This window comes from Sorghum bicolor, chromosome 3, assembly GCF_000003195.3.
Source record: "Sorghum bicolor cultivar BTx623 chromosome 3, Sorghum_bicolor_NCBIv3, whole genome shotgun sequence".
NCBI classification, from domain to species: Eukaryota; Viridiplantae; Streptophyta; class Magnoliopsida; order Poales; family Poaceae; genus Sorghum; species Sorghum bicolor.
In genome coordinates this window covers 66859709-66881206 of record NC_012872.2, presented here as the reverse complement: position 1 = coordinate 66881206, position 21498 = coordinate 66859709, and the positions used below count along the sequence as shown (strand labels likewise).

The window sequence follows — 21498 nt, the reverse complement described above, 5'->3', positions numbered from 1 at the left end:
GTATGCTGCTTCAAAGTCTCAATTATTATCCTGGTGCTCCTATGTTTCATTCCTAATTCTGCACTTGGTACCTTACTTTGGCAATGCAGCTTCAGGTCTTGACAGGGTTTTAGTTCCTTCTAATTAGTTAGGCAGCAAGTTTTTAACATGTTATGTTGTTCTAAACTGCCACTGTAGGACATAGCAAATAACCTGTTGGGCTAAATCAAGAGTTTATTTCCAAGTTAGAGAGTATTTGGTGATCATGGTTGGATCTTGGAAACCAAATGATATTGGTGCTTAATAGGTAGGCAGGTGTAAAGTAGGCCCTATTATGTTTCAGTCCTAACATTGCTCAACATCATCAATGTAGTGGATAGCTCTGCTTACCTTTTGCTTTAATCTTGCCCTGCCTTTTGTCAACATGCTCTCTTAGTTTAAGGATTCCTGTCTTCATTAGGCCATTTCATCAGTATATGTTCTGCTTTGAAGTTAAGGAATGTAGTGTTCCCTTGAATGTGTTTCTTTTGTTTCGATTTGGGATAGATTCTGCAAGCATGATTCTTTAATGACAATCCGTGGTGCCTGTGCTGATATTATTATATCTGATCTGTTATTGTAGTTTCAGCATTGCTAGGTATGTAAATGAGGAAAACCGCTGAGTTGAAAATTCAATACGTATGATGGAATAAAGCTGATTTTGTCCATTGCTCTGCAGCTTTCTTGTTCCCGAAGATGAGTAAACAAATAGAACTACATTTTCCAACTTACTCACAAAATCACAGGGCAAACAGAGTTATTGCAGAGATAGACAGCTGGGGCTGTTAGATCTATCCTAGAAATTCATCTCTGTTGTATAGTGTCCTTGACCTACCTAACTTGTGATGGAACCCTTTACACTGCTGTTTATGTCACAATGAACATTCATTGATACTTCAGGATAATCAAGCTAGGAGAAATTCGAAATCCGAACTGATAACTAGTAGAAGAAAAGGAAGCCTTCACTGTTTCAGCAAAAAAAAGTTGAGTCAAATAAGTGGAAATGTAACATTTTGATGCTTATTTATTATTATATTAAAATTTTAATGTTTCTTGCAATACATTTTAAGTGTAGGCTACAGTGTCTTTTTGAAATTCTCAAAATAAGGCCACTGCTATAACATTTGTGTGTTCCTTAGTTGACATGAATGCATGGTATTTCTTAATAGTATATCTTAATATGGAGGCCAATTGATGATGTCCAATTTCCAGAAAAGTTTTTTTTGTCCAAGTTGGGCATTTTGAACTAATGTAAAGATATGATCTTGCATAGTTACTACAGCTATATCTTTCAAGAGTATGGTTTTTGTGATCTGTCCACGAAACAGGAATCACGTAGGCTTTAATTAGAAACTGTTATAGATGTGAATATATACAACCAGTATAAACTGCAAGTCTGCAACCAACTAAAAAAATAATTAGCTGTGCCCTAGCACCTTTCATTTTGGTCACAACACATGAATGTGGCTAAAGACAATGATCAGAGAAAATAGTAAATGCTACATCCCAATTTTGAAGACAAATAAAAATCAAGGGAATTCTTCAATATTTGTCTTTAAACAGAAATTGCTTACATTGATATTTCTGAAGGCCAATAATATCAGACATATCATATCTACAGAGAGCCCAAGATCAAAAGAGTACAGTATTTTTGGGGGACATTGAATTTACATTTGTATTTCGGGCTCAAATATACCCTCAGCGTCTTCGGATTCTGCTGCTATTTTTGATGCTGATGATGACATGAAACGGAATCCTGCGTCGCTTGCACTCTTCCTCACCGAGGCGAGCTGCTGTGACTTCTTGCAGTATGCTATTGCGCCCTGAATTGGGTTGTCCATCTCTGAACTTGCACTGCTGCTCCTCCTCAGCACTGGTCCAACACCAGAGTCATTTGAGCTTGGGATTGAGAAGGATGATGAATTTGACGAAGAACATGACGATGATGAAACAGAGGATGTCTTGTTTGATGATGAGTATCGGATAATGACGCTGGAGAAGGATCTTCTATGGCCACACTCGTCCTCTTTAAACTTGCCTTCTACTGTGGTGCTATTGCTGATGGGTGAGGCTATGTACCTTTTGCTTCTGATATGGCCAAATGGGTTCTTCCTCCAGGTATTGAACTGTGCACTGGACAACTCATTTGCTCTAGGTACACCATTCTTGTCATCTGAATTCCCTCCTCTAGTAGCAAATATTGTCTTCAGATAAGCTTTTGATGCCTTGAGCTTGAGGCCGAGGTTGAGGTGCCTGATGAACTTGAGCTTCTTGGACCATGGCTTCTTCTCACAGGCTGCCTCCTCCTCGGCAGCATCACTACCAGTGGATATGCACTCATGGAAGTAGTACTCTGCATTGAGCTCACCACTGGCATAACATGAGTTTGCTGCTGATACATTGCATGACTGGTACGGTGTTGCTGGGGCAGTGCTTGCTGAAAGTAAGCCCTTCTCAGCTGCACTCTCAAGTAGCTTCTCAACCATCTGGATGCGTGGTGGAAGATGGAGTGGCAGCAGCTTGCCCTTGTAGAAGAGCTCATCTGCTGGGGATGCCACGGGCTCCCACAGGTCAGGTGGAGCCGACATGTGGAATTCAAACTCTCGCGAGTGTTGTGGCGAGGCTGCCATGGGACTGTTGTAGCAGAGGAAGCTTGCGGTGGTGGTGGCTGCTTCTGATGCTGCTGGTGAGCTCAGATCCATGTCTATGTAGTCCTCTTCTTGGAGTGGTTGGTCATGGATTTGGGGGCTATGTTTTGCCATTGTTCTTGCCTTGCTTTGTGTGTTTGGTGACTTGTGTTTTCTGGTTTGGGTTGGTCTTGGCAGAAGTGGTTGTTGTGTTTTAGGAAGGGAGTGGAAGAGGTTTCGCATGCTTTAAAGCAGAATCCCTGTAGCGCTAGAGAGGTTTATAAATTGCCTTATACTTCTTACGAAGGGACCTATCTGTGCCCCTATGATCTGCCTTTTGTTTGCATCTAATCCTCTTTCTGTCGCGGCTATAAGTAATACAGCACCGTGTTGTGAAACAACTTTGTTTCTCTATTATTGATCTATATGGCTGCAGTGCTTTTATGTGATTAGGTTATTTTACACCTACTATTCCTTCCTTGGCATGCTTCTCCTCTTTTCATGACAGAAGCTACTAATTTTGTTTGGATGTGTAGGGTTACACTTACAAGGCCACCATTAAGAGCTAGGCTTACGAGGCGATCACTTTTACCGATAAATTATTTACAAAATGCCTGCTGATGTGGGGCCTTCACACCACTTGGTCTGCATGTTAACTGGACAGGTGCACTTGGATGGAAGCTTCATATTCTTTGAAGTAAGTGTTGAAAGTTGTTTTCAAATTGTTGGGTTTACCTGATGATGGCTTGGGTTGAAAGTTGAAATTTTGAAGGCCTTCTTGTTAAAAGAAACAAGACAGACCTTGTGGGACTGCACATGAGACAATCTGACTGAAATATGATGAGTTTCTTGCAAAGGTAAAATATTTTGGTGGTTGACCTTGTTACGTATGAGTGCTCTATTTTAAATCTAAAAGGGAGAACGCATGCCCTCAAAACATGGAGCAAGGTGCCATTTGTTTATTCGATCTTTATGTCAACCTTTGGAAGTGTGAGGGTGACATCAGGTGCAAGAGATTAGGCCCCTTGTTTAAGTTACCTGTCCAAACTGAGCGTGCGCGGCTGGGTGTTGTTTGTTTCTATGGGTCTGCTTGTTGATGCCGTTCCATTCCTGGGATCCCTTGTCAACTTTGTCTCATTGGAGTTTGGTGTAATTATTGACAACTGCGCATGCATCAACTCTCATCGAGGCCTCTGTGCATTATAGAATATTAGAATCTGTCTAAACTTATGATGTTTCTAACTGGACTTGTTTGGGGTTTCTATCTTGTTTTCTCTTTGCACAAATTTTTAAAGGCATTGGTTGGTTGTAACCACTCACTGACTCATTTCATTTTCTGTGCAGCTCAGGAACCTGCTGAAGCAAAAGAGCCTAAGTGTATGCACATTTCAGCAAACAAAATGGTCCTTATTAGTGACCTCACTTGCTGCAGATGTTATAATATGTTTCTGATCCTGTTTTATATCCCTTGTACCCTTAGCACCAGCTAGAGCACTAAGCAACGTTCCACAAATTGCTTAAAGATATCCAAGGAATAACATCAGCCCAGCCCTAACCCAAGATATTATCATCTAACCTAACACATTGACATCTTGTAGGTCTGTATTCTTTTTCAGGTGAAAGCTAATTAGAAAAGGGGTGTCAGCTAGCTAGGTTAGGTGTGGATCAAGTGCCTAACACACTAATCGCCGTACCGAGTTTACAACCCCGAAGGGTTTAGTCCGCTGAATTGCAGGCCTAAAGGTATATATATGAATTCAATTGCAGTCACTGTTACCTGGTTGCCGGTGGTTGGAACTCGGAAAGTTCTTTTTTTTTTCCTTCGTCTTGAAGACCAACGTACCAAACTTGAAAAAGAGCCATGCTTTGCCACTGCAAACCTTTTAGCACTCGGGAATATTGTAGAAATAGTGCACCACGCCTGCCAAATTCCGCAATTCATAACCATCCCTCTTATTAGCTCAGTGACATGCTGCAATTGACATGATTGTACGTGAAGATTCATTGCGCATGATAGGCGACAGTGTAAAGCCTAAATTAGCTTAGGCTAGAGTAGTTGTTATCTTAATTCTTATCTTGCACAGTAGCTTAACAAGCTTCAAGGTGCTTTAACTGTATGTACTGAATTTTGTTTTCCCGTTCCAGGCCACAGGTGCCACTGCCAGACACTTCGTGGTGGGAGTCCAATTCTTTTTTGCGCCATACACAGAGTCAGAGATTGGAAAGGAGGGCCCGGCCTCTGAAAGGTCTCAGAGCTCGAGGTGTTCTTTGCCGCGTCTCCAGACTTGGAACCGAAGCACAAAGCTTCTGTTCTCGCAGCAATTCTGGGTCTCTCTAGTAACTTGAGGACGGAAAGTTCGTGCTGAATTTTGACCGCTTGTCTCTCCAGGTTCTAACTATCATGATAACTCCGTGTTGTTTATGGCATTAAGCAGTAACCTTTGGATGATGCATCGTGCGTAACCATGAACCCCCACTAACCCGAGCAAGGTTCATGCGCACCGCGTCAAAAACCGGCAAGATTGCTTTGTACAGCAGACATGCTGCGATGTGACTGAACTAGTTGCATGGAAGATAACTTATTCTAGACGAATGGAACAAATGCCTCTTTTCAAGGGAAAAAATGCCTATTTTTATGGAAAGTGGCAGCTATGGAGACTTGTTTTATCGATGTTTGTACAGTATGGTACACGCACCAACATCATGCTACCTGTACTGCTTCGCACTGAACTCGTGCTTCCGCGAAAGGATTGCGTTGCTACAAACATCGATAAGAGACTGGCCTTTTGTATCGTCCCACTACTGTTTGGTTCAGTTAAGCTTAGCTTGGACTTTTCTTCAGGACAGGGGCGGATCCACGAGTTGGGCTGCCCGGGCTGCAGCCCCCCTTGCCTGATTTATGTCTTTAAATTAATAGTATTTAGCTTCAAATTATTATTAATCTATAGCTTTAGTTCTAAAGCTTCACTATTTAGCCCCCCCTCTATCCCAATTCTAGATCCTTCCCCTGATCAGGACTAGCTGCGCCAAACGAAAAAGGAATAACACGACCTGTGGCTGCAGCTCTAGCATCACCGACAGTGACCATATTACAGATCCAAATCGTTCTTGCAAAATGCTAAATGCACGAGTCTTATCAACTCCAACTTTAGCTTAACTATACCATGCATGGGCAAAACTAACCGTGTCATTTAACCACAGAGTCAATTGCTAATTTCCCGGCAGCGCGTCAGATAGCCAGGTAGGGTTGGCGCACCTAACGTCGATGAACAAAACGTGGAAGTACTGTAAATGATACATTTGGTTCGCCTACGTACATGCCACTATCAGCTTTGACAATCGTACTCGAGTTTTTGAGAATGATGCGCGAGATCTGAAACCCACCAGGAGGAACAGCATGCTGCCGTCAGGAGATGTTCTCTGCAGACTGAACTAAAGATGAGAATGGCTCTCTAAATAAATACCCACGATTCTTTTTTAATGTAATTTAATAAATTAAATAGACAATCTTTATACTGAACAAACACAAGACAAAGTAGCACCCAACATGCTGCCCACTACGATGTTACTTTCAGTAACAGGACTCAAAGCACGATCCATTCACAGGCCCACCGAAAGAAATGGAGCTTCGGACCGCACTCAGTTGCTCGCTCCAAAGCATAAGCATAAGCATCCCATAGGCCCTTCTCAAATGCACAAGCGGGGGAAGCCCAGGACCCAAGTACCTGATGAGCCCGGTCCGTGGGCCACGTACCTGATGTCTGATGAGCACGGTCCATGCTCCGGCGGCAGCCGAATTCGTCGGCGCTGCGGATCTGCGGTACGCGAGCCGCCGGGCGGGCACACGGCCTCAGGACCGCACCGACGGGCTCACCGACTTTTGTCGGTGGTGGGTGCGGCCTCACGGTCACGGGCTCACGGCTCCTGAATTCCTGATTGATCTTTTATATGGGCACGGTAGTTGTAATTTTCTCCAAAAAAAAAACGAGAGAGTTATAATTATAATTTTAATTATTTTGCAGAGTATATAAGTAATAATTTTAAAATGTTAGAATGTCCACGGTTAGGCCTTATTTAGTTTCCAAAAAATTTCAAAATTTTTCATCACATTGAATCTTTGGACGCATACATAGAACATTAGATATAGATAAAAAAAAATTAACTAATTGCATATTTTATCTGTAATTTGCGAGACAAATATTTTAAGTCTAATTAGTCCATAGTTGAACAATGATTACTAAATATAAATAAAAATGCTACAGGAATCAAATTCAGAATTTTTCTCGAAAACAAGGCCTTACTCTATGAGGACCGTTTTCACTGATATTTTTTTCTTGGTTTCTACTAGAGTAACACTCACGGAACATATGCTAGGGGTATTATGCACTAGGCACCCTGGGCCGGCATTGGCTTGTGCTAATTTCATGTTCGAGAGTGAACGTCGGATTTATTTGCCGCAACAAATGCGTGAACTCAAAGGCGTGGTGGCATCATGGCACTTATAATAGATGGGATACAGTGAGTCGTTTATTTAGCTGTCTAGAAACTGTTTAATGTAACCATGATCAAGCGTGAATAAGACTTTTTTGGCGAAGGAATAAGATCATGCTATTTTGTTATTTCACAATACAAAAAGAGATCACGTATATAAGTCATGACAGTAGTCACTGAGAGCTCGTGAAGTAATAGTTCTCACAATAACAAACATTTTACTAGCAAACGATCCTATATACTCAAGTTACATAAGCCACTCAACATATAAATCTTGTACGCAGACGCAATTTGGCCATTGTAATTTTGGATACAAAGTGGCCTAGCCCACCAACCCGCAACCATAAAATTAATTGCGGCTTCACGAGCTAGCACACTTGTATATCTAGTTACAATGACACTACAAAGCAATGCTCGCTTCTCTCTTAGGTGTTTTAGCAAACGAGAAGTCATGATGATGACCATTTCTGTCCATCGGCATGCTAGCATCCTGTGCCATCTTCTCCTGGCACAATGCCTCCGATATGGACTTTCTCCAATAAGAGTAGTCATACTTCACTCTTGCAACTGCGTGCCATAAAATGAGATGAAAAGAAAAGGCAAAAGAAGAGACTCTACACTCACCTTTGCAATTGGTGCCAATCTGAGGATATAGAAAGAGGATGAAGTGGCAAAAACTACAGGGTTAGTGCAAGCTGCAAAGGAAAAAACTACGTCCACAAGCGCCCCTTGCCTCTAGGTTATTCTCTTAGGCCTTGTTTACTTCCCCAAATATTTTACAAAATATTTCAGATTCCCATCGAATTTTGCGGCACATGCATGGAGCATTAAATATAGGTAAAAATGATAACTATTTACACAGTTTGCTTGTAATTTGCGAAACGAATTTTTTGACCCTAGTTAGCATATGATTGGACAATATTTGTGAAATACAAACGAAAGTGCTACTGTTCACATTTTGCAAAACTTTTTGGTAAACAAGGCCTTTTTTTTGGATTCATAAACAAGGCCTTAGTTATCTATGTGTTCTCTTTGCTCTTTGTTTGTATGCCGTCCCTGGACGCATGCGGCGACAATGTCCGTTGAAGCACTTCGTCCGAGTCTCCGAGATTCTAGTGAAGTAATGCTTCTTGATCGATGTTGCTTCATTATAGCACTGTAGCTGACATATCTGCCGTCAACAGGAGCAACACATGGGCAAATCCAAGATAGAAACTAGCTAATGTTGTTGCGTACTACTCTCTCCGTTCCAAATTATAAGTCATTCCAAGAATTTGGAGAGTTAAAATATTTTCAAGTTTGATCTAAAATATAGAGAAAAATATAAAGATTTATGTCATAAAATAGGTACATTATAAAATATAGCTAACAAAGAATCTTATGATACTTGGTTGGTACAAAAAATGTTATTATTTTACTATATAAATTTGGTCAAACTTGAAAAATTTTGACTCTCTAAGATTCTTGTAATGACTTATAATTTAGGACGGAGGGAGTAAAAATTAAGTGTACGGACCGAGTCACATGGGCAACATGATAGTAGGGCAATAATAAAGTGAAGTGAGTAACCAAAACATGCCATTTCCGGTTTATTGTTCCATTGTACGGATGTCAGATATTACATACTCAGTCATGTTTGTTTGAGCTTTTAGCCATTTTTTTTGGACTTGTTTAATTGACAAAATTTTGGATTTTTGATACTGTAGCGCTTTTGTTTGTATTTGATAATTATTGTCTAATTATGGACTAACTAGACTCAAAAGATTCGTCTCGCAAATTACCGGTGAATTGTGTAATTAGTTTTTATTTTCATCTATATTTAATACTCCATATATGTGCCGCAAGATTCGATGTGACGGGAAATCTTGAAATTTTTTGAAAACTAAACAAGACCTTTGTCTGCTTTTGGACTTTTCAAAAGTCAAACAGATTTCGTATGCCAAAATCTTAAAATCCACTATAGTAAACTTCTGAATTTTAGCTTTTGGAAGTTTTTATTTAGCTTTTGCAAGGTTTAAAAGTTGAGATCAAAGTTCCCCGAAAATCCAAACAAACATATCCACGCGTCGGTTTTTTTTTTTTGCCTGGTCAAGCACGTCGATCTTCCGGTCACCCGCCGCGTGAAGGCCCTGAAAAGGACGGTGCATAAAGTTCTCCGTCTCCGGCACCGGCACGTCCAACAATTTGCTTGACCCGGCAGGCCGTTGTCTCTCCGTCAGCGATTCCTCGCCATTCGTCAACTATGGCCTTGTTTAGTTGAGGACAAATTGTAGGTTAGTTACTATAGTATTTTTTGTTTGTATTTAATAAATAGTTGAAATATTGTCTAATTATAAAGTAATTAGATTTAAAAAATTTATCTCGTAAATTATAGATAAATTATATAATTATTTATTTTTAGTCTAATTTAATGCTCCATATATAAACCACAAAATTTGATATAATAATAAATCTTGAAAATTTTTGAAAACTAAATAAGGCCTATATTTTGTCCTTCTAGCAGTAGTAGAGTGCTGCCAAACTTCGTAGCAAAAGTGCGCTTGCATTTGCATCACAGACCTGTTCGCCGGCATTTTATTGGCCCGTAGCGTGCTTAGAGGCGTGCGTACACCGTGTGATCAGGATCGAACGCTCCGACTGACACGGAGCCGCCCGGCGTTGCTTTCTTGCTAAGCTTCCCCGGTCAAAGTCTCCCACCACGGGGGTCACTAATCTCGAAGCAGATCCGACGGCGCATGGGCCCCCCACCGGACTCCCCGAAGCCCAGAAGAAAAGGAAAAAAAGTCCTCCACCCTCGTCCCGTCCGTCCTGCTAATTCGCGAGCCTCCACTCCGACTCCCCCCATCTCCCCACCCAGATCTCGCCGCGATGGGCCTCGCCGCCGCCGCCCGCGCGGTCCTCCTCCTCCTCGCCGTCGCCGGAGTATTCCTCCGCCCGGCGGCGGCGGAGATCAAGCAGGAGTCCTTCAAGGACGACTCCCGCCCCTCCATCCTCTTCGAGAAGTTCGGCTTCGGCCTCAAAGGCATGGTGTCTATCTCCGTCACCGGCGCCAAGGCCTCCTCCACGCTCGCTAAGCCCGACCCCGTACAGCTCGGCTTCTTCCTCCTCTCCGACGAGTCGCTCTTCGAGGCCATCTACGATCAGCCGGCGCCCACGGATCTGAACCCCGAACCGGAGTCCTCCCCCACCTGCGTCCTCTCCAGCCCCTACGTCAGTCCGCTCTTCACCTTCGCGGACCTCGACGACAAGGGCCACTACAACAAGACTTTCCCCATCACCCACCCCGACGAGTACAGCCTCTTCTTCGCCAACTGCGCGCCGGAGACCAGCGTCACCATGGAGGTCCGCACCGACATGTACAACACCAACCCGGACGGCACCAAGGACTACCTCTCCGTCGGCATGTCCTCCGTCCCGGGGATCTACGCCTTCTTCGCCGTCTGCTATGTTGTGTTCCTGGCCGGTTGGCTCTACGTCACCCTCTACCGCAACCGCCTCTCTGCCCACCGCATCCACCACCTCATGTCGGGCCTGCTCGTGGCCCGAATGCTCTACTGCATCTCGGCGGCCGAGGACCAGCACTACATCCGCACCGCCGGGACATCGCACGGGTGGGACGTCATGTTCTACCTGTTCCAGCTCGTGAAGGGTGTCATCTTGTTCGCTGTGATTGCGCTGATTGGGACTGGGTGGTCGTTCCTGAAGCCATTCCTGCAGGACAAGGAGAAGAAGGTGCTCATGGTGGTGATCCCTCTGCAGGTTGCAGCTAACATCGCTGCTGCTGTGGTCGGCGAGACTGGCCCATTCTTGCAGGGATGGGTGACATGGAACCAGATCTTCTTGTTTGTTGATGTCGCTTGCTGCTGTGCTGTGCTCTTCCCAGTTGTGTGGTCGATGCGTTCTCTGCGGGAGTCATCCAAGACAGATGGCAAGGCGGCCAGAACCCTTGCCAAGCTCACGCTCTTCCGCCAGTTCTATGTTGTCGTGATTGGATACTTGTACTTCACCAGGATCATTGTGTATGCCCTCAAGACAATTACTAACTACAAGTACAGATGGGTGAGCGTTGCAGCTGAGGAGGTGGCCACCATGGCATTCTACATGTTCATGTTCTACATGTTCAGGCCCGCTGAGAGGAACCAGTACTTTGCACTTGACGAGGATGATGAGGAAGCTGCAGAGATGGCGCTCCGTGAGGAGGAGTTTGAGCTCTAGACGACCACGTGGATGTCCAATGACATGGGAATACAGCCATATCACATTCAGTTTCTCCTCGATGTGATGTTGATCATACTATACAGATTCAGGGTTTAGCTAATATTTGTCTATGTGTTGTGGTAAATCTTCTCCTACTCCTTTTAGTTTCGGAAGCTGCCAATGAGACTTGTGATAACTAGATTTCTTGTGTTGCAAAAGTAAGGGGGAATTCAATCAATATTGCCATTTTGCCAAGTCTCAGGTTTCAATTCTTGCTTTTTCAGTGTTCTATTTCCACTATGAATGGATGATTTTATTTAGTGTGTGTGGGACTGGGGATGGCACTGATAAGCATCATGTTGCCGTGACCTGTAAAGCCATGTCATTGCTGGAAGCAGGTTCTGAATTTTTCAGATGGTTGTTGGGATTTAGACGTGCAAGCAGATTCTTTTTCTGAATTCTGGCGTGCTTGTTCAGTTGTTCGTGCATCACTTTCCGGCTGCGGAGATTCATTAGAGTGGCTGGAAGCCAAACGCCTATAGGCAACCACAGGTGGGAGTCACTAGTAAGTGAAAATCGGCATACTTCTTGGTGTGTTCTGTATTAACTTAAATCATCCGGGCTCGAGAAACGGTGTGCGTGTCTGTGGGTTATGGACAAAGCTATTGGATGATACCAGCTTCAGTTAGGATTTTCAGTTTTAGGTAATGTTTACCCTGTTTCCTGATGCCGAGCAATTGTCTATTTGATGACGCCGGCGTTCCCATGAGCAGTTGCGGTTGTGGTGTTCCATTCTTAGCTCGGCTTTCTGAGCTCGAACTTACTTACTACAATTGCAGTCTTGGTACCTCAATTTGAACATCTGAGAGGACAGAGGTCTTGGTTTGGAGCCGTGACAATTTGTCCATCATTGCTTATGTTTGCCTCCTTTACCGTGAGTGTCCACGTCCACCTATTAAGCTGATTCGCAGGACAGAAATGGAGTAGCAAGACAGTGAGGGAGCTGTGCACACATTAAACTATATTCGGTTTAGAAAAAATCATGATTACTTTAGATTAAACACAGCAATTTAAGTACTTCCTCTGTTCTATTCCAAATTGTAAGTTATTCTGCCTTTTTATAGGTATGTATATAAAAATCAGAATGAATTACAATTTGGAACCTTATCAATATTACTTCAGATTAAACACAGTAATTTAAATACTCCCTCTGTTCCGTTCCAAATTGTAAGTTATTTTGGCTTTTATAGCTACATATACCTATAAAAATCAGAATGAATACAATTTGGAACCTTATTGTTTAAAACACACACACACACACACAGCTATGAACCATGTTAATTTCTCCTACAAACTTCAAATCCTGCTTGCCAAGCGTCGGGGCTTGGTAATTTCCGTCTCCATTTCGGGGTCTTTCTCTATTTGTTCAGCCCGGCCCGTCCCCACGCACTTCCAAGAAAATGACGCCAAAACGAAACCCACGGCAGCTTCCATTCATCCAGTCGATAATCCCTCGGAATCTACCACCGTGCCCGTGCGCCGGCACTCTGCCCGGCCCGCCCGGCGCCCGTCTGCCCAGCGCCAGCCGAACGCCGTATTCTTCTCCGCTGTTGTTCGTATCGTATCGCCTGGGCGTTTGGTCCTGCGCCGTTGGCTTCATGTTTCTGCCGGTTCACACCCATGCAGCCATGCTATGCTAGTGCTACTGGCCATTGGCTCTGTAACTGTAAGTCAGGTAGTTGGACATCAAGGCTAGGAAGAGTGCTCGAGTTTGCGTCCCCATTCTCCAGGTTCAGGGGAGTCGTATGGTTCAAATATAATGGCGAAAAAGACTGAAAATTTCCTGTGCCTCAGAGCCGAGTGCCCGAGGCAGAACTGTAGACTCCATAGTCTCAACAATTCTGGTTACAGGGAACATGAATTGAAAATTGAAACCTACAAGTGGTAACTATTTCTGCACATGATAGACTGATATGTACACCGACGGTGTGCTAGACGGCTGTCACCACATTTATCTCTCCAGTCGGCACTCAGCTTTATGGATGGTGTATTGAGTCGAAGCACGCACCGTCGCACCAGTTTGAGGACCTCATCAGTGATGATCACCGGAGACGCCATGACCAAGACCAGCAGCTACTCGATGAAGCTGAGGGCTACGATTCCAGAAGCCGACGCAAAGAACAGAATATATAGGATCAACAAGTGTAGACCAAAGGATCGGACACTGCCATGGCAAGGAGGAGCCAAGGGTCGACCTAAGGAGGCATGGTCAATAGGCTGGCGTCTTCAGACAGTTCAGGGAGCTAAACATAAAACATCTCTATGGCGACCGGGAGTCCGGGACAGAGAGCGAGATCTTCGTGGCCTTCCCCTTTCCCTCCGTGAAGTAGTTGCAGGGGCTGTGTTAGCACGACAAATAGAATCAAAGCAGGAAGAAGAATTTGGACAACTGGAAGGGGTAGAAGAACTTCCTCAAAAAAAAAAAGGGGTAGAAGAACAGCAAGATACAGGAGAGCAGCGAAATGATTTGCTTTGGGAAAAGGTTGGTGCTCATACAATTGATACCCTCTCTCTCTTAACTATGGACTCGGCCACCATGCTGCTCAATCTACCCGTTACTCAAGAGGCATACTCCCAGCTAACTGACTTATTGCAGATAATATCTGGCACAACACTGGTAGAGGATAATGATTCCTGGTTCATCAATGGAAGGTCAAAAGGGTTCAATTCTGCTGATGCATATAAAATACTACTAGGACAACATAACACTGAGCCCATTTACAGATGGATCTCGAAATCCCATTGTCAACCAAAACTCAAAGTCTTCTGTTGGCTTCTTGTCAAAGACAGACTCGAGGAATATTCTAAGAAGGAAACATATGAACCTAAAATCCTATAACTGTGAGAAGAAACGGTTGAACATCTATTTTGGGATTGTGCCTTTGCTAGGCAATGCTGGGCTTTCATCAATGTTGAAACAGTCCAAGGGGGAAGCTCAATACAAAATGTGACAGCTGCCAAAGTACAGTTACATTCACAGTTCTTTATGACTGCTGTAATAATATTGTTATGGACCATTTGGAAGGTCAGAAATGAGCTAATCTTCAACAATAATCAGATTGGTTTACAAGAGTGCAAGGCCATGTTCTTTCAAGAGTTAGGGCTGACTTCCCTAAGAATTAAGGAAAGCTTGACAGATCTTTTTCAACATTGGATTCAGAGGCTGGGCAAAGATTTTCTGCTTGATTTTTCAAGCTGAGCTGCTGGGCTCTACCTTGCCCTGGTGAAGGAAGCGATTCATACGGATGGTTACAGACTAGCCCCATCCGGTTATGTGATCACGGAGATTAAGCAGCTCATAGGTGCAGAATTCATGTCCTGTAGTGTATCGGTTTATAAACATGAATGCAATAGAGTTGCGCATGCTATTGCTGCCTTTGATTGTAATCTCCCAAGTGAATGCTATAACACTTGGGAGGAGGTCCTCATTATTTCGAGGAATTTGTGACTAGCGATTTACCTGGGCTCGAAAGTTAAAAAAAAAACTTCTTGTTTTCTTAATAAAAAACAGGCTATGGCTTCATCGCAAAAAGTATAATAACCTCTCAATTACATGGGCCTTGTGTCCTGTCAGTGCTAGCAAGCACGTTTACCCACTATGAACGCCATCACACATCTTGGGCTTCTTAACTTTGGGCTTTTCTCTTATCCCATTTGCTTCAGATTGTTGCCCATCAGGCGCGGAATGATGAGGTTGGCGTCCAAGGTCCAACGAGGACACGCGGGGTCCCCTCCCATGTACGGTTGGTAGAGCCCAATGACCTGCTCATCAGAGGAGAAATAGAAGTATACTCTACGTGTTGCTATAGGAATTATGGATGAATTAAAACAAAATTAGATCAAATTAATTATATGAAGGAAAAATAAACTATTATAAATTAATATTAGTGGATGGCATGACATGCTAACAATAACAATTAAATGCATGTGATAGTGGACTGCTAAGCTGAATTGCTTCACGTCGAGATAGAATGGCTAGTGATGTTTATGATTATAGATATAGGCCTTGTTTAGTTCCCAAAAAATTTTACATTTTTTTTAATTTTCCGTCATATCGAATCTTGTGGCACATGCATGGAGCATTAAATATAGATTAAAAAAATAACTTATTACGCAATTAATTGTAATTAGCGAGACAAATCTTTTGAGTCTAGTTAATCTATAATTGGATAATATTTGTCAAATACAAACGAAAGTGCTATAATGTTCATTTTACAACAATTTTTGTAACTAAACAAGACCATAGATATAGACATAGATATAGATATAGATACAGATATAGATATAGTGCCAATGCAATATAGAATAAAGTGATTCGAAGGATCTGTTCTGTTGGGAACAAAGCTCCCAGCATCGCGGACATGTTGAAAAAAATTAAGTTAGTCACTGCAGCAAAAAAAAAAGGAAAACCTTATGCTACATGAAAAAATAATGTAATATTGGATTGCATTGTCAAATCTTTACTAGACGAAAGTTGTAACCATAGCATCTTGCACTATATTTGGCCACGTCACCTCCGAAGCTCCACATCCTAAGCAGCAATTTCATGGGACCATCCAATTAAGCATATGCACGGGCTCCTGACCCCTTCGCGACTCCTCCTTGCACTCGTGTGGGATGAATCCAGCTCAAAGCCTCGAACCATCGTCACCTAGCGTTCCTCATCTCTCGTAGAGGCAGTGACCCTTCTCCTCTGGCGAGCATGCCATGCGGCAGTCTCTCAATGTTTCCAGTGTTTTGAGTCGCGCTAGCGATGCGAGGGGCGCAAATGGATCGTATTCCGTCGCCCGTTGGTCTCCTGGCCGTCCGATCTGACCAACTTCTGACAGCATCCGTTGGATGTTGGATCAGGTCGGGTCTTCACCCATTTCATCGCACTCTTCTCAGCGCGAGCGGCCTATCCGTTAGATCGGCGTCTTCTCGACGCGTCGCTCGTCTGCTCGCTTGGGCGTCAATAAACAGGGCAGGATCGTAGGCGACCAGCGAGAATGAATTTGAGATAGACTTATATATGAACTTTGAAAAGTGGTGAAATATCAAACTTCAAATCAAATAGACTAATTTATTAAGTATATCTTTTATTTCTCTAAAATGAAAGGATCCAAACGGTCTCTAAGTGAATTTAACAAGATAAGTCTTTCCAAGCGTGTGGTTAGGAGTAGAAAATTCTCAGAAAAGGAGACGAGTCCTACTCCTGCATTCAGTTGACACACCCAGCTGCACGGCCCACCCTACCTGCACTGCACCCTTCTTCAACATCAGGGGCAGCCGTCTTTTCGTCGTCCAATCCATTCAATCAACACTCCAAAACTCTTGGCAAATCAGTTGTAGCTAAGTAGTTCTCCATCCATACATAAAAGAAAAAAAGTTTAAGTGAAACTTTAGAAACAAAGTTGCTTTGGATTAAGTGGTACGTTTGCTGTCATAGGCAACTAGTAGTATATGCCGTTTGTTTCATGTTGCCTTCCTTTTGTCGAACTCTGTAAGAGTAAGACCTTGGAGGCTGATTTTTCAATATACTACTAGCATGCAGCAGTCAGGTATATCAGTATAACGTACGGAATGTTTGGTGTGTATATATATACCTATCCGGTCACAGTCACGGAGGGTCGATCGGTCCGGTACGAGTTTGTTGAGCGATCGTTGACCTGCACGGCAAGGCGGCCTAGGCATCGTATGCATGCATGCATTACAATAGCCCGTGCCTGGTCTCAAAGAGAAATTTCCATGGCGAGAGCACTGGAAAAAAGTTTCCAGATGCAGCAAGGTCCTGCCGTCTCGGTATCAGCCTCTCTGCCTCGCCGGTTTGGTTTGGTGTGGTGCAGCTCATCTATAAATTCTGTAAGCCTCGGCCGTCACCGTCAGGGTCAGGCCGTCCATGCCGTGTCGCCGATCGCATTCAGGGCAGGATGGAGGGCATGCGGTCTGCTCGCTTTCCATTAGAAATTCGTTTGCCCAACAAGCAACGACCTCTGCAGAGGGTCCAGAGCACGTAAACGCATCGTGCATGCAGTAGGTTCTTGTTGCTGCACTGCAACCGGCGGCCGGCCTCCAATACGATATCGGACCATGTCGAATCTCTCCAGAACTTGATAGCTGCGTCTGCGTTGCAGAAGAGACACAGTAGTAGCAGAGCGAACCAGGCGTCACGACTCACGAGACGACATGTACTAATACTCACTAATTAATGACCCACAAGTACCGGTATGACCCTCTGGATACTATGATGCACCTAACTGTAACCAACCTCTTCACACGATCACACACAGGTTAATACTGTATCTAACTCCATCCGTGTTTTCATGTACTAATACAGTAGCAACAAAAAAAAAAACACTATGTTAGTGATGTACTCCATGGCATCTATGAGTATCACATGAAGAACACCAAGACGGATGAGAAGATGGAAGTACATTGGCTTGTTTTTTTTTGGAACGAAGTACATTGGCTTGTTGTTCCCATAGTTTGAATTTTAACGAGGGTTTTTGCTTTGCTTGTCACAGAAAGATGTAAGCTGGATGCTTTTTTGCACCTACTAGAACGAGAGCTTCCAAACTCCGAAACACAATTCACCTAATAAAGGGCAAGGGAGCTATAGAGAACCACCAGAACAGAACAGAGTCCATGGTTATGGTTCTTGTGAGAACTGAAGACTGCTGAAGCAGCAAAACGGCAGTTACTTTTTATAATCTTTCGACTTTGGACACATATTAATAGAACAAAATTAAAGCTAGTGGATCCAAGCATCTGTATACTTGCAAAACCACTTATTTCTATCATCAAATCACCAGAAAAAAAGAAGAAGAATGCAAAAATAATTAAAACAAAGAACATGATGAACAATCACCACCTAATTGACTATGTCTTCCTTCACCTCCTCCTGCACGTACGCTTACTTCCTCCCCATGGGCCATTGCCAGAGCAAGCTTCGACGATTCAAATGTACAACGGGCGCGCCCGCGCGCGCGCACATACCGCGGCGCGATCACCTCCTCTTGTTCTTGCTTCCGAGCACGAGGCTGAAGTAGAAGAGGATCCGGAAGAGGAAACCCCAAGCCATGGTCACGAGCAGGCACTCCCACTTTCCGAGCTGCGTCACCGCCACCTCATGCAGGACGCCGCGGCCCGTGACGACGCACGTGTCGGCGCCGATCCCGACCCCGAGCGCCGAGCTGATGGACGCCAGCACCCGTGCCTTGACGGCGTCCGGCAGCGCCGCCAGCGGGGAGTTGTCGAAGATCTGCGCGCCCCGCACGAAGCACTCGCCGCTGCGGGCGAACTCGTTCTGCAGCACGCCCTCGAACGGGTACTTGATCAGCGACAGGTAGTGGAACCAGATCCAGTAGGCCGGGATCCTGTCCCTGTTGATGAAGAAGCCGCTGAAGAGCAGGAAGTAGGCGAGGATGGCCACCACCACGGTGTACCCGATCATCACGTGCGGTATCACGCCGGAGAGGAACGTGACGAAGCCGCTCCCCGCCCAGAACGACGCCAGGATGGCCAGCGTGTAGAAGGCGAACCCGGGCACGCCGCCCGCGAGGCCGACGGCGAAGAAGGTGGTGAATGCGAAGGCGAGGGAGAGCACCACGAGCGCCGGGAAGGAGACGATGGCGTTGGACAGCACGTAGGAGGCGCGCCGGTACGCGCCGTAGGCCGTCTCCCGCAGGAACACGTAGCGCTCGTTGAGGAACACCGGCAGCGCGTCGGCGCAGGTGTAGAACATGGTGGACATGGCGAACGCGAAGAAGCCCAGCCGCTCCTGCGCTCCCTTGGGGGACTGGTCCAGCCGGAAGAAGACGGTGGCGAGGATCGCGCCCGTGACCACCACGGCTGCGAGGCGTATGAGGAACAGCTCGGGCATCCGCCGCGTGTTGATCGCTGACCGCTTCGTCAGCACCTTCATCTCCACCCAGAACGGGTTGGCGTAGGTGTGCATGGACGCGGCCTCCCCGGCCACGTCCGACCCCGACACCAGCTTCCCGCGCGAAATGCTCGCGCTGATGGCCTCCTTGAGCGACATCTGATCAGCGGCCGCCGAGACAGGGCCAGGGCTCCGCGCGTGCATCTGCTGCCACGCGCGGTGGAAGTCGACGAGCGGCTTGGTCCCCGTGGGCGACGACTCGAACTCGCGGATCAGGTCGAGCGCGAACTCGGCGCGGTTCTCGTCGTCGGGCACCGGGAAGCCGAACTCGGCGAAGTAGGACGGGAGCGCGGAAGGCGGACCGCTGAAGACGGTCCGGCCACCGGAGAGGAGGATGAGGCGGTCGAGGAGGCCGAGGATGCGCTGGCTCGGCTGGTGGATGGACGTGATGACAATGCTGCCGCTCTCCGCGATGCGGCGAAGCACCTTGACGACCATGAACGCGGAGGTGGAGTCGAGCCCCGACGTGGGCTCGTCGAGGAACAGGAGGATCGGGTCGTGGATGATGTCGGTGCCGATGGACACCCTGCGGCGCTCCCCTCCGGACACCCCGCGGTGGCCCTCGTCGCCGATGATGGTGTTGGCCGCGGCGCGGAGGCCGAGATGGTCGATGAGCGCCTGCACGCGCGCGCGCTTCTTGGCCGGGGACAGCGCCCGCGGGAGGCGGAACTCGGCGGCGAAGGAGAGCGTCTCGGTGACGGTGAGCATGGGGAACAGCAGGTCGTCCTGCATGACGTACGCGGAGATGGACTTGATGACGGTGCCCGTGAGCGGCTCCCCGTTGAGCGTGACGGCGCCCTTGAGCGCGTCGCGGGAGATGCGGTTGGCGAGCGCGTCGATGAGCGTGGACTTGCCGGAGCCGCTGGCGCCCATGACGGCCAGGATCTCGCCCTCCCTCGCCTCCCCGGAGACGCCGTCCAGCAGCGCCCTGGTGGCGGCGGCGGTGACGCGGTCGGAGCGGCGCTGCAGCTGGGGCAGGCCGCCGGGCCCGCGCCCGCGCTGCTTGGCGCGGACGCTGTAGGTCAGGCTGCTGAACACCAGGCGGAAGTGCACGGTCCGCCCGATGGCCATCGCTCCCGCACCGTTGACGGCGCCTCCTGCCACCGCGTCACGTCCAGGCGTGGTGGGAAGCGGCAGCGAGAACACGGACGCGGAGCCGTCGTCGTCCGCGGCGGCTGTCGGGTCGACGGTGGCGGCACCGACGAGGCGGAGCATCTCGGCGAGGGACGGGTTCCGGCCCCTCTCCCGCACGGGCGGGGGCGAGGTTAGGAACGGGAGGCGATCCTGCACGGCGGGCGCCATTGCATGCAAGCACACGCAGCCTTGGCCTTGGTGTACGTACGTGCTGTGCTGCTGCACTGTCTCGTCCCACTGGCGCAAAAGCGAGGGAGCCGAGCTTAAGTAAGGGGGGCGGGTGCGGGTCCAGTCGTACGTCTGGTCCGGCCGCGGCAAGTGTGACTTTCAGGAGAGGACGAGAAGGCCGATGGGGGCGAGTGTGTTTGTGTGGGGTGGGTCTGCGGGATGGTTACGACTTGGCGAGGCGTGGAGCTCAAGTTTAAAGGCTGGTGGTAGCTAGCTTGGCGGCTTGGGGGCGTTGTCACGGGAGAATGGCGCACGGCGGTCGTGGAAACGGACGAGAGGGGAGCCGAGGCGGGCGGGGGGGTGCTGGGCTGATGGTGTAGGAGACGGGATGGTGGCCAACGCGCGGGGTGGTGGCGCTGCCGTCGGGGGAGTGCATGGTCAGCGACTCAGCGGGGACCGGGGAGAGTTCGGGGGGGAGAAAGCCGGGAAGGGGAGGGTGGGTTAGCTGGCTTCCACGTCGAATCGGTGCGATTTAGGTTGGGTGGGTGACGAGAGACGGAGGATTTAGGAAGGAAACGGCAACTTGCGCGCATTTGGGCGTATATGTATATTCTTTGGGATCTTCTGTGGGGTGCAAAGTATTTCGACACGTTGCTGTTTTTATAAGCATGCATGCACGCAGAAAATTAAAATGGCTGGTTCGGTGGCTTGTTTATAGTAAACATGTAACCTTGGCAGAGTTGCGCCGTACAATTAGTTCGTCTAGATCTTCTTGGCTTGGTTAACGTAACATATATATTTGCATAGGCTATGATCATTGTCAATGTTCTAGAGCGTGTTGATGTGAAAAAGCGATAATGGAAGCAAATGGAACGTTAGGTT

General features: G+C 46.7%; 3 protein-coding genes across 3 annotated transcripts; 1 reads left to right on the top strand and 2 right to left on the bottom strand.

The window, feature by feature from the left end:
• On the bottom strand, positions 1529 to 3160 carry LOC8085440 (probable membrane-associated kinase regulator 4). The gene has a single exon (XM_002456554.2). It carries the CDS (start codon positions 2886 to 2888, stop codon positions 1686 to 1688), a length of 1203 nt encoding a protein of 400 aa, XP_002456599.2. The 5' UTR covers positions 2889 to 3160; the 3' UTR covers positions 1529 to 1685.
• LOC8057764 (protein GPR107) lies at positions 9920 to 11746 on the top strand. Its single transcript, XM_021455358.1, has one exon. It carries the CDS (start codon positions 10005 to 10007, stop codon positions 11349 to 11351), a length of 1347 nt encoding a protein of 448 aa, XP_021311033.1. The 5' UTR covers positions 9920 to 10004; the 3' UTR covers positions 11352 to 11746.
• Positions 18038 to 20868, bottom strand: LOC8057763 (ABC transporter G family member 16). Its single transcript, XM_002456553.2, has one exon. It carries the CDS (start codon positions 20614 to 20616, stop codon positions 18379 to 18381), a length of 2238 nt encoding a protein of 745 aa, XP_002456598.1. The 5' UTR covers positions 20617 to 20868; the 3' UTR covers positions 18038 to 18378.

Bases quoted from the DNA above. Each gene is read 5' to 3' on its own strand.
- LOC8057763 (XM_002456553.2), bottom strand. From the start codon at position 20,616: ATGGCGCCCGCCGTGCAGGATCGCCTCCCGTTCCTAACCTCGCCCCCG.
- LOC8057764 (XM_021455358.1), top strand. From the start codon at position 10,005: ATGGGCCTCGCCGCCGCCGCCCGCGCGGTCCTCCTCCTCCTCGCCGTC.
- LOC8085440 (XM_002456554.2), bottom strand. From the start codon at position 2,888: ATGCGAAACCTCTTCCACTCCCTTCCTAAAACACAACAACCACTTCTG.